This window comes from Lipophrys pholis, assembly GCF_963383615.2.
Source record: "Lipophrys pholis genome assembly, chromosome: 2".
In the NCBI taxonomy this organism is placed as follows: Eukaryota; Metazoa; Chordata; class Actinopteri; order Blenniiformes; family Blenniidae; genus Lipophrys; species Lipophrys pholis.
In genome coordinates, this window is record NC_137636.1 from 8438564 (window position 1) to 8450413 (window position 11850).

Below are 11850 nucleotides of genomic sequence, written 5' to 3' on the forward strand. Positions count from 1 at the left end.
TAAAGCGTTTCACTAAAGTGCTCTGCTGCGATGTATTACCCTAAACTATATCACCCATATAAGTCCTAATATATTCCACATTATTTTATCAAATATTTCAAACGTTCATTTTTGGCTCACCTTTAAATTATTGACACAGCCTGCAAAAATCAAATGAAAACCTAATCTAATTTTTATATTGTATTTTGGAAAACAAACAAAAAATACCACCAACCATATTTTGCATCGAAAAATAATGTGAAGTTCTGCTATGGTCAAATGATGGCATTTACATGACTAAAAATGTGATTTAAATAAAAATGCAGTTTCCCTTTTTTCTGACTGAAGTTGATAACATTTTCAAAACATAATTGGTTGAAAAATCACACTGTACCACATGGAGTTGATATGGTATGATATATGTTATAGGAATCTGCATTAAAAGGTAAAACACAATTGAGTAAATCAATCACAAATGTAGAGTACATTCACACAAAGGTTTGAGGTTTGAAGACACTGACCTGAGTAACCATGGACTTGTAGGCAGTCAGGTAATCCAAAGGTAAACATAGGTCAAACTTTGACACTTAGATAATTCGGTCTTATATCATTCAAATTTACATTTGCACCGACAAAAATTTGATGTGGGACTGAGAGAAAAACATACTAAATGGAAAGATTTTAGGTTTCATGCCTATGCATATGTCATTAAGATTATTCAGTACAACAATGAAATGTAACTTCTGATTAGAAAAGAGCCTTAACAGATGAAAATCATCCATCCATATTCTTTACCGCTAAATTCTGTGCAGTCGCTGGAGCCAATCCCAGGGATTTATGGGTGAGGGTGGGGTAAAACCTGGACAGGTCCATCACAGAGATGAACATCAACTCAACTAAATGTAATGGATAGATTGACACATAATTTGACATAATAATAAAAAAAAACATGACATTTTATAAGTGAAATTTAAAAATATCAATTGTTTTTTTAATAGCATCAGGCCAAATACAGGATTTCTGAACAAAAAAAAAACAACAACATACATGCAAGCTGTTTTATAACAATTTAAGTCAGTTTGAAATATTGACTTCTGCACTGTTACAAGGCAACACAAAAATGTCCTTAAATGGATCTGCCCCCATGCCTTTATTGCCTCATAGTCCAGTTCAGTTTACATTGTAGAATCACTGTATAAACACAGTCTATATCATACAAACGCTATGTGGAAAAACAACTCAAGTTGCAGGGACAAGTTTGAATCATCCAAAGCACTTTGGACATTTGTACAGTGGGCTACAGGAACATTTTGTCCTTGCTGTGGGAGAACCGTGTGTTCAGTTCCTGAGATTTCTTCAGAAGTCGTTGTTTCTGGGCTTCATCAAAGCGATTCACCTGCAGGTCCTCGTCACGATCAAATGGCCTCCTCTCGACTGGTTTGTCTTCTTTTAGCTTTGCCTTCTCCTTCATCTTCTTTGCATGCAAAGTCATTAAAGACTCTGCACGCTTTGAATCCTGATGATTGAGCGCCAATACAGATATTTAATGTCATTTTGAAAATCTTGTGAAATGTATATTCTACTGAATTAAGGAGAAAAAAAAACAAAGAAATTACTCACATTATACTTTGACACTTTATCTGCCATTTCCAAGTCTTTTGGGGAAAATTCAGGGACGTCATCTTTCTCAGCCTCACTTTTCTTCTTTTTCTCAACGCGTTCCTGTGGGTTCAACATAAATAATTGAGATGCAAATACAGAGAACAAGGTGTTTTTTTTTTTTTTTTTAAGAGTTTTTCATTAACTACCTGGGCCTTGCGCTCTCTGTCTGCTGGTGTGTCCGTCCACATTGATCGATCCCCCTTCTCTGGACCCGATCGTTTCTTGAAAGTTCGAGCACCCAAGCCAATGTGCTGCAGTTCTGGTGGGAGCTCCGTCATCCACGATTCCCTGGTCACCACCTCAGGCTCATCCTTTCATACACAAAATTCACAGAGAAATAAAATCAAGACCAATTTGGATTTTTGTTTAATACTACTTAGAAGATTTTAGGCCTTTTAGATTTTTTTCTATTGTGCAGTCAGATTAATCCCAAATTAATCGGAAGATAATGAATACCAGAGACTTCACAGATAAAACAGAGCAAGATTAATGAGGACTCACTTCTTTTGTTAGCCTCTCTTTCATCTTTTTTGCTCTGCGCTCAAAATCAAGAGCCACGGAGTCTTGTACAGGTCCTTTGGCTGGCAAGGGACCGATCACATCTTCATCCTCTCCCTCACTGCTGGAGGGCTCTGCCTGGTAGCCCGGGGGTAGGGCAGGGCCTGGGACACCTTCTTCATCTTCACCGTCGTCATCGTCGTCGTTTTCGTAGGCTGCCTTGCGAAACCCAGGAGGTAAAGCTGGTCCGAGCACAGGCGGCCTGAGGAGACCCACCAAGTTACAGCCTCCATATTTGACTGTTTCCCAGCAATGTTGCTCTTCAGGGAAAATGTGATACCTCTCTGGTGAACTCTGCTGCTTCTTAAACCCTGGTGGTAGAGCTGGTCCAAAGAAACCGTCATCATCATCATCATCATCGTCATCGTCTGTGTTCCCCCTGTTCAGACGACATTTTGTTGATGTTGTTCGGATTGTTCAGACAGGTTATGTGTGTAGCAGCAGTGAGCCCACCGTGCAGCTGGGTGTCCTGTCCTGGCTCTTTTGGCGGCCACCTCCTGCTCGCTCTCCTCCGAGGAGCCGGACACTTCATCACGTTTGTAATCGGGAGGCAGAGCAGGGCCAGCGACTGAAAATAAATGTTGTATAAAATACGACTATTAACTACTACTCAACATCGACTGAACCGCAAAGGAGCCAAGCCGAGTCTCCTAAACACACCATTATTACTTACATCCCTCTTCGTCATCAGATTCTTCATCGCTGCTTTTCCCGCGAATCGGCGGCAAAGCGGGTCCAATTAATTCATCAGACATAATTAATAAAACTTTAATTCCTCACGAGACTAGATTTTTTTTTTTGTTTCCAAAAGCCCACAAAGCCAAAAATTATCTGACCCAGGAAGTAATCATCAAGAGGACGGAAATCCGAAGCAACAAATGTGACTGACAAAATAAAAGCAATTATAATTATAATACAGTTTTCTTTAGGAAAAATGGATTATAATTACATCACATTCCTTTTCATCCACCCATCTGAGTGTAATATTGAAACGAAAATACAAATTTTCTTCTCCAGTTCTGATTTGATTCATTTTTTTTACCATAAACTTGTTGTGAGCGAATATACTTTGAAATTCCAAAGATATTTCATTTCCGTTTCATGTTACCGTGTTGACTCCTGAGCGGCTCCGTGTCTGCGTAACTACGGATGTGATGAACATCAGCTCAAATCTGCTCATATCTGCCGAATTCCACAACATCTGGTTGTTATCACGGCACATTTTTCACGTTTTGACACATTACTCATTTATAAGGTTTTGAAATGGGGAAAAAGGATAAAGGAGATCGGGGTAAGGACATGTCCGCAGTGACGATACTGACTTCTGCATTCTGCGTGTTTCTTCACAAATATTCTTTAGTATCCTCTGGTTTTAGATCATTTACAAGTGTTGTTGCACGTCTTTGTTAAATGGATTAGTTGATGACTTGTAAAAGGGATTATTGATAATCGCAATGTGGTTCTCCTGTCTATATGAAGGCTAAATAAAATAAAATAAAAATGCTCGTGGATGTCAGATGTAACATAAGGAGGGTCAGCATACAGTCTTTTACCTGTGAAGACTAAAACATAACTTTAACTGAAGAAATAAGTCATGAGTAAACCAAAACCTTAAATATAATACTTGTGAGGTGCTGAAACTAAACACACACAATATCCGAGTCACACAGACAGACCAATATGATACTATGTATTCCAACCTATGTAGTAATAATTACAATACACAGAAGTGATTACTCTATATCATAGTGTTGTCATGTTTGTGTATACCAATCTTAGGAAAGAATTTACTTTTGAATTCCTTTCGACTTGATTCTTTACTTGAATGTTTTGTCCCCAACAGATCAATGAAGATTCAATTCATTGCAATCTAATGTAGTGTGAACATTTTTCCAACCATCTGTTTCTGTCCGGTTACAGAGAAGAAGAATAAGAAGCGCTACTATGATGAGGATGAAGATGAAGAAGAGGTCGCGGGCGGCGAGTCTCAAGAGGCGGTACCTGCAGCTGCGGGAAAACAAGTGGATGAGAGCAGTACAAAGCTGGATGAGTATGGAGCCAAAGACTATCGTTCTCAGATGGTTCTGAAGAATGACCACTCTTCACGTCCACTCTGGGTGGTAAGATGTGCTTGTTTTGTTGTCTTTTGAATTTTTGATCAAAGTGTATAAACCTGGAAACCCGTTGCTTTTGACTTTTTTTTTTTTTTTTTTTTGCACAAAGAGGATTCTCACATTCTTTTCTTTTCTCTCCTGCTTCAGGCTCCAGATGGACACATTTTTCTTGAAGCTTTCTCACCGGTGTACAAGTACGCCCAGGATTTCCTGGTGGCTATCGCAGAACCAGTGTGCAGGCCTAACCATGTCCATGAGTACAAGCTGACGGCGTATTCCCTCTATGCGGCCGTCAGTGTGGGACTACAGACCTCTGACATCATCGAGTATCTTCAGAAACTCAGCAAGACATCTGTGCCCGATGGAATTGTACAATTTATAAAGGTGGGTTCAAAGGAAGAGTTGAAACATTTCTAAATGTCCTGAATGCCCTGTGCAAGTTTGGCCATTCATTCCCTCTTTCTTCTCTCAGCTTTGCACAGTGAGCTACGGCAAGGTCAAGCTGGTGCTCAAGCACAATAGGTGATGCCTTTTCAAAGAATCTTTTTGTCTCTGCATCATTATTTATCACATGAGGGAGGGTCTTGTAAACACTGTTAATATACCCTCAGGTATTTTGTGGAGAGTGCCTTCCCTGACGTGATCCAGCGGCTCCTGCAGGACAACGTGATCCGTGAATGTCGTCTTCGTACAGCAGATGGGGCAGACACTGAGCTCATTACTGAAGTGATTCACAGCAAATCAGCGGTATGTTGACACACATTAAGATTTTTCTATTGAAGATATATATACAGTAATAATTCCATATTAACTCACATTCACACAACGTTTTCCATCCAGTATTGGATGAAGACTTCTCATTATAAATTTTAATCGTTAGATAAATATTCAAAGTCAAGTGCTGCCATGAAAGTTAAAGAGTAAGGAAATTCTGTTAAATTGTTTTGGGGGAATCACATCATACTCAAGCCTGACGTCTCACTGGACTATTGTGTACTCTAATGTGTGTTGATTTGGAGAGAACAGATTGTGCAGTCACTGCTAGATAACCAACAATTTTATATATTTTTTTCAACAGATCTCTAAGACTGTTCCTGAGAAAGAAGGTGCTTCCACCTCACAGGAGGCCAGCGACGGACAACCTGCAACCCAGCAGGTCCCAGAAGACATCTTCACCTACTATGAGCAGATGGATAAAGAAGAAGAGGAGGAGGAGGAGACTCAAACTGTGTCCTTTGAAATCCGTCAGGTCAACACACAATCCTAATTTCCTCCCTGTTAAAAGTTAATATTTGATCATCTACACTTAGAGAGGTTTTTACTGAATAAGCAACTGACAGTTTGTATTGGTGACTTTATTTCAAGTGAAGTTTTGAGATGAGCTCTGAACCTTTTTTTAAACTTTATATTTTTTTTAAACCTCTGTAGGAGATGATTGAAGAGCTTCAAAAGCGGTGCATCACGTTGGAGTACCCCCTCCTGGCAGAGTACGACTTTCGAAATGACACAGTCAACCCAGACATCAACATAGACCTGAAACCCACTGCTGTGTTGCGGCCTTATCAAGAAAAGAGTCTGCGCAAGATGTTTGGAAATGGACGGGCTCGATCTGGAGTCATCGTGCTGCCCTGCGGTAAGCCTGCAGGTTGACTGCAGTTAAAGGGGGAGCAAACACTGAGTGGCTAAAGTGATAGCACCTTTAAATGCAATTTTAAATTGACGAAATGATAAAATGTCATGTATAAAGTATTTGATAAGTCTGGCAATACATATTTAACAAACACTTAGCCTCTATCAAGAAATAAAACCTTCGAAAACGACTGTCAACGTCAACTGGTAATAAATTAGGTTTCCTTAGTGCTGTTTTTAAAATGCTGGTGTATCTAAATTGACTTCACAGGAGCTGGTAAATCTCTGGTGGGTGTGACGGCAGCATGCACCGTGCGTAAGCGCTGCCTGGTGTTGGGCAACTCCTCTGTGTCAGTGGAACAGTGGAAGTCCCAGTTCAAGATGTGGTCCACTATCGATGACTCCCAGATCTGCCGCTTCACCTCCGACGCCAAAGACAAGCCCATCGGCTGCTCAGTGGCCATCAGCACCTATTCTATGCTGGGTCACACCACCAAGCGGTCCTGGGAGGCTGAACGGGTCATGGAGTGGATGAGGAGTCAGGAGTGGGGTCTGATCATCCTGGATGAGGTGCACACTATCCCTGGTGAGTTCTCACATTCCAGGAGCCTAACGGACAACTGAGTATCTTGGTTCTTCAAGCAAACTTCTTATCCATTTTTTAAGTGAAGCATCATTTCCTTACATATTGTTTTTATATCTTTGCAGCAAAGATGTTTCGTCGTGTTCTGACTATTGTGCAGGCCCATTGCAAACTGGGCCTCACTGCAACGCTGGTCAGGGAAGATGACAAGATTGTTGACCTCAACTTCCTGATTGGGCCTAAGTTATACGAGGCCAACTGGATGGAGTTGCAAAACAACGGCTATATTGCCAAAGTTCAGTGTGCAGAGGTGAGTCTTTTAGATCGGTACCGAGATTAACGTGGATGTTAGATTCCATGAATCAAGCAGCTTTGTGTGCTTGTTTCTGTGCAGACTTTCAGTATTAAGCACTATTCATGAAATTGGAGTTAAAGTTGTGCTAATCCCTCTACAGAGAGTTTTGACGTTTAAGAGCTTCTCGAATTTACTTTGGCATATTTAGGTATTTTTTTATTCAAATGAAAAAAGAAAAGAAAAAATCATTGATATTATTCACATGAAGGACAGAAAGAATCCGAAGAATAATTTTATTGAAACTCAATTAATATATCTTCCTACTTTAAATGTATTCTTTAATTCTCTGTTAATAGTTATTGATAGAAATAATTGAAACTGTATGAGTGACCACTTTTCTATGTTAAAATGATCTCAACACTATTCTCTCTTGTTTGTGCTTCAGGTGTGGTGCCCGATGTCCCCGGAGTTTTACAGAGAGTACGTGGCCATAAAGACAAAGAAGCGTATCCTCATGTATACGATGAACCCTAACAAATTCCGCGCTTGCCAGTTCCTCATTCGTTTCCATGAGCGGCGCAATGACAAGATCATTGTCTTTGCCGACAATGTGTTTGCTCTGAAGGAGTACGCCATCCGCCTCAACAAGTACGTCACTTGTTTCAGCACAATGTTTCATTGAAAGTTTATTTTACAGTTTAGATTTCTTTATGTCTGAATTTTCTTTGTGATTTTCTCCTTGAGGCCTTTCATCTATGGTCCCACATCTCAGGGGGAACGAATGCAGATCCTGCAGAACTTCAAGCACAACCCCAAAATCAACACAATTCTCATCTCCAAGGTAAATCAGTCAAGCAGTTATGGATGTCCTGCTTGTAATGATGTACTCATTCATCCACCATGCTTTGGTTGCATGGTGGATGAATGAGTACATCATTCACCCACCACGCTTTGGTTGCATGGTGGGTGAATGATGTACTCATTCATCCACCATGCAACCAAAGCGTGTATATATATACAGTATGCAGTAAATCTGAAACGGAGAGCATCAATATTGCAGTACTTGTCTCTTGGATGTGGTTTCCTCTCAAAGGCCAAATACATAGGATTAGTTATATTTGGTAATTCTAAATTTCTCATAGTTGTACATACGAATTTGTATGGTGATTTTGTTTTTGCTTTTTTTGGGGTCTGTTTTTGTTTCTCATGTGATGGACTGGAACCCCCCCACTACCACCCCCGCCTTCATTCAATCCCCTGTATTAAACCGCTTGAATCCTGAACCCTAAAATGTCGAAATTTTATTTGCCGGCATGTTTTTGTTTGCAGTCACTCATAAGCAATTCAAAAATAATTGATATTGTACATGTGTCGTCATTTGTCCAAACGTGCATGTAGAACAATAACAAGAGGAAATTTAGTTCAGTGCAATAATGGTGCACTTTAAATTATTGTTATGACTTTTATGTAATTGCATATAAAATGTATATTGTGTGTCTGTGAATTTTCCCACTGAACAGGTTGGAGACACGTCTTTTGATTTGCCTGAAGCCAATGTTCTGATTCAGATCTCCTCCCATGGTGGGTCACGCAGGCAGGAGGCCCAGAGGCTTGGCCGAGTGTTAAGAGCAAAGAAAGGTTTGTCTGTCTGCAGAACGCTGCGTTTATTTAATGATGATTAAGTATTTTGTCAACTGTGAACAAAACTGCTCTTTTCACTGTGCTCTTTGCCTACTCAGGAATGGTGGCAGAGGAGTACAATGCTTACTTCTATTCACTGGTGTCCCAAGACACACAGGAGATGGCTTACTCCACCAAGAGACAGAGGTTCCTCGTGGACCAGGGATACAGCTTTAAGGTGTGCTTATCATCCCACGTACCGTTATTGCAGCACCTGTTTATCTTGTGTTTCCTTCCTTTATAGCAGATACATATACTACCAGCCAAAGGTTTGGACACACCGTCTCATTTAATGTTATTTTTCTTTATTTTCACTACTATTTACATAGTAGATTCTCACTGAAGGCATCAAAACTAAGAATGAACACATGTGGAATAATGCAGTAAACGAAAAGTGTAAAATAACTCAAAAGGTGTTTTAGATTCGTCAAAATAGCCACTCTTTGCTTTGATTACTGCTTTGCACACTCTTTGCATATTTCCCAATAAGCTTTATGAGGTTGTCACCTGAAATTGTTTTCCAGCAGTCTTAAAGGAGTTCCCAGAGAGGCTGAGCTCTTGTTGGCAATTTTGCCTTCACTGTGCTCGCCATCTCATTTTAAACCATCTCGATTGAGTTTAAATCAGGTCACTGTGGAAGCCAGGTCATCTGGCGCAGCACCCCCACAGAAAAAGAAAATCAAATGAGAATGCATGTCCAAACCTTTGACTGGTCGTGTCAATTTGAATCATTTTCCAAGCAAAGACAAAAATACAGTTCCCATCACTGTAAAGTGGCTTCAATTGTTTCCATAAAGGCCACCATTGTTCTTTGTAAGATCATATTTTTTCTCTCATAATCTGATTTGTAAAACCATGTGTAGTGTTTGCTCCTCTTTGTTCTGCTATTAATCTACGCTCGAGTCAACGCTTGGCTTGATCATGTACCAGACTCGTCTGTCAGGCTATGACGTGTCGCTTTCAGCAAACCAGGACTTGTTGAAAATTCATCAAAGTCAGCAAAAAACACGTAGAATTGCGCACAATGTCTTTGAGAATTAGTACGTTCAAAGACTATATTTATCTAAATAAATTGAATTTATATATTTTTTTCACTTTTTACGGAAATTACCATGGATGTTTCAGATCGCTGTGGATCGAAAGACTTTTTTTTGTCGACTTTGTTAGTTGTTTTTTTCCTTCTTTATTTTCTTTTAGTGATATGCTTGACCTCGACAGGTGAGGTCAAACCTGATGTTATGTAACCGAAAGGATTTGGTTTTCATCAAATCCATCCTGGATGGTGGAGGTTGTGGTGTGGTGTGCAGCGTGCCTGAGACACACCAAGCAAAGAAATCTGTGAAAGATTACGGAAACAACCAATGGGAGTTTTCTTTAGTTACATGGCGAATAACAATTTTTTTGAAACCTAGATCCACAAAAAAGATTTACAGAGGTTTATTGCTGAGAAAGAAACACTTATTCTGCTGGAGATGCATAGTTACACAGGTTTTTGATCCAATCTAGTTTGTTACTGGATGTAAATGTGGCAAAAGTGTCCATTGCAAAAAATTGTTGAAGAATGGCAAAATGCTTAGGTTGTTTTTTTATCTCAATCCTTGACAAAAATAAAAAATAAGACAATACAATACTAAACAAAGCAAAACCAAAAATTCCAATGTTATGAATGAAAGGGAGCAGAAGGAAATATGAACTTATATAAGTGGCCACTTTATTTCCCACAATGAAATAAAAACATATGGTAAACAAACAAAATGACTATAGAGTCTGAGAGGCCTCTCACTTTTTTCAGTTTTTCGACCATGACAAAGCCATACTTCTATTACTTAATTTCTTTGTATTTGAACAATATGCTAGTTTTAAAATACTTGTTTAAATCCTACTCTTCCACAGGTGATCACAAAGTTAACAGGCATGGAGGAGGAGGACCTGATGTTCTCCACCAGAGACGATCAACAGCAGCTGCTCCAGAAGGTCCTGGCGGCCTCTGAACTGGATGCTGAGGAGGAGGTGGTGGCAGGAGAAGTTGGAGGGCGACCACAGGTGAGGAGTCACACTTACAAAAGTCACAAACAGTTGTAGGCGTCCGGTGCCAAGGTTCATATGTTGTGTGTAAATATGACTTCAGCCTCTTCTGGATGGCCCTACCTTTCACCCAGTGTTAGCTGGCACTGCCTCTTTCCCTGTGTGACCTATAAGGTGTCTGTAAAATTATTCTCACTTTTTTTCTCTCTCTCTCTCTCTCTCTCTCTCTCTCTATCTTTCCCTCTCTATCAGTTCTCAAGGCGAGCAGGCACCATGAGCTCCATGTCAGGTGCAGACGACACCATCTACATGGAATATCAGAGCCGAGGCAGCAAAGCCTCCGCGCTGGGAAAGAACATCCATCCACTGTTCAAGCGCTTCAGAAAGTAGCTGCATTGACTGAACTCTTACACAGAAAGACCCGCGGTAGTCAACAGGACAAAGTTCGGAGCGACAGCGAGATCTGATGAAGACAGCAACAGCTGGAGATGGACAGCGACTGAGTAGCTGGAGAACTTTTAAGAGCCACATATGTCTGTATGACAGCGAGTGACCGTTGTAGAGATTATATTAGTATGTTTAGCTAAATATAAGCTTCCAGTCTTTTCCTGGGAAAGAAGTAACTTGCCTAATCTACTGAGGAGTGTAAAACCAAACATGTTTTTTCAACATCACTAAAGTTCCAGTTTCCAAAACCTCTATTGGTATATTTTTATATGTTATATTTTGTAATTCTCATCTCTGAAATGTTTTGTAAAAGCAATGGTTTTGGCTGAATTGTTTTTTTTTTTTTTGAGAGTTGGAACAAATGAGTGTTGTGAATAAAAATGTAAAAATACAAAAACTGAATGTTGACAATAATCTGTGAGTAAAACACGTGTGAAGGCGAGTAAATAAACAACGTGCATCACTATGCTTTGAGCTTTATTAGTGGGTCGGGGGGAGAGAGAGCTCGTCCCTTTGCTTCTTGATGACTTGAACTCGTTCCAAAAAGAATATCTGAAGCCTGGTGCCTTGTGCAAACTGCAAAAAGGGGGCGAGTGTGGGAAACCAGCCACCTCTGCGCAGCCACCCTCTGCGAGACCACGGGGCACGGCTTTCTCTGAATGGCCTTGTCGGCTTAATCGTTGTTTTGTGTCCTCTGCAGACCTGAGGCTTATTGGCTTGGGAGGGAGGGAAAAGTAATTAGGAAGATTTGATTTCACGTGTGTTGGTTACAAAAAAAAAAAAAAAAAAGGATGGGTGAAATTAATTATTGTTTTTAATCAATCTTTGTGCTATACTTGCTTCATCCTGATATAAATCATTAATAAAGCAATATATAC

The 11850-nt window shown here is 40.0% G+C and overlaps 2 protein-coding genes across 2 annotated transcripts; one reads left to right on the forward strand and one right to left on the reverse strand.

Annotated features, from left to right (window-relative positions):
* Positions 1-379: 379 nt before the first annotated feature.
* Positions 380-3061, reverse strand: gpalpp1 (GPALPP motifs containing 1). The gene is made up of 7 exons (XM_080493523.1): positions 2873-3061; positions 2653-2767; positions 2480-2578; positions 2143-2401; positions 1788-1952; positions 1600-1701; positions 380-1495 (listed from the first exon to the last, which is right to left on the reverse strand). Exons 1-7 carry the CDS (start codon positions 2952-2954, stop codon positions 1277-1279), a joined length of 1041 nt encoding a protein of 346 aa, XP_080349649.1. The 5' UTR covers positions 2955-3061; the 3' UTR covers positions 380-1276.
* Positions 3062-3313: 252 nt separating this feature from the next.
* Positions 3314-11437, forward strand: ercc3 (excision repair cross-complementation group 3). Its single transcript, XM_080493516.1, has 15 exons — positions 3314-3490; positions 4120-4319; positions 4461-4697; positions 4786-4835; positions 4925-5060; positions 5392-5562; positions 5742-5946; positions 6214-6528; positions 6651-6835; positions 7266-7468; positions 7565-7661; positions 8341-8458; positions 8560-8678; positions 10394-10543; positions 10778-11437. The coding sequence occupies exons 1-15, from the start codon at positions 3463-3465 to the stop codon at positions 10913-10915; spliced, it is 2352 nt and encodes a 783-aa protein (XP_080349642.1). The 5' UTR covers positions 3314-3462; the 3' UTR covers positions 10916-11437.
* The last annotated feature ends 413 nt before the right edge of the window (positions 11438-11850 follow it).

Bases quoted from the DNA above. Each gene is read 5' to 3' on its own strand.
- gpalpp1 (XM_080493523.1), bottom strand. From the start codon at position 2,954: ATGTCTGATGAATTAATTGGACCCGCTTTGCCGCCGATTCGCGGGAAA. The intron at 2,768-2,872 runs GTAAGTAATAAT...ATTTATTTTCAG, and splicing joins ATCTGATGACGAAGAGGGAT to TCGCTGGCCCTGCTCTGCCT. The intron at 2,579-2,652 runs GTGGGCTCACTG...TCGTCTGAACAG, and splicing joins ACAGGACACCCAGCTGCACG to GGGGAACACAGACGATGACG.
- ercc3 (XM_080493516.1), top strand. From the start codon at position 3,463: ATGGGGAAAAAGGATAAAGGAGATCGGG. The intron at 8,459-8,559 runs GTTTGTCTGTCT...TTGCCTACTCAG, and splicing joins AGTGTTAAGAGCAAAGAAAG to GAATGGTGGCAGAGGAGTAC. The intron at 10,544-10,777 runs GTGAGGAGTCAC...CCTCTCTATCAG, and splicing joins AAGTTGGAGGGCGACCACAG to TTCTCAAGGCGAGCAGGCAC.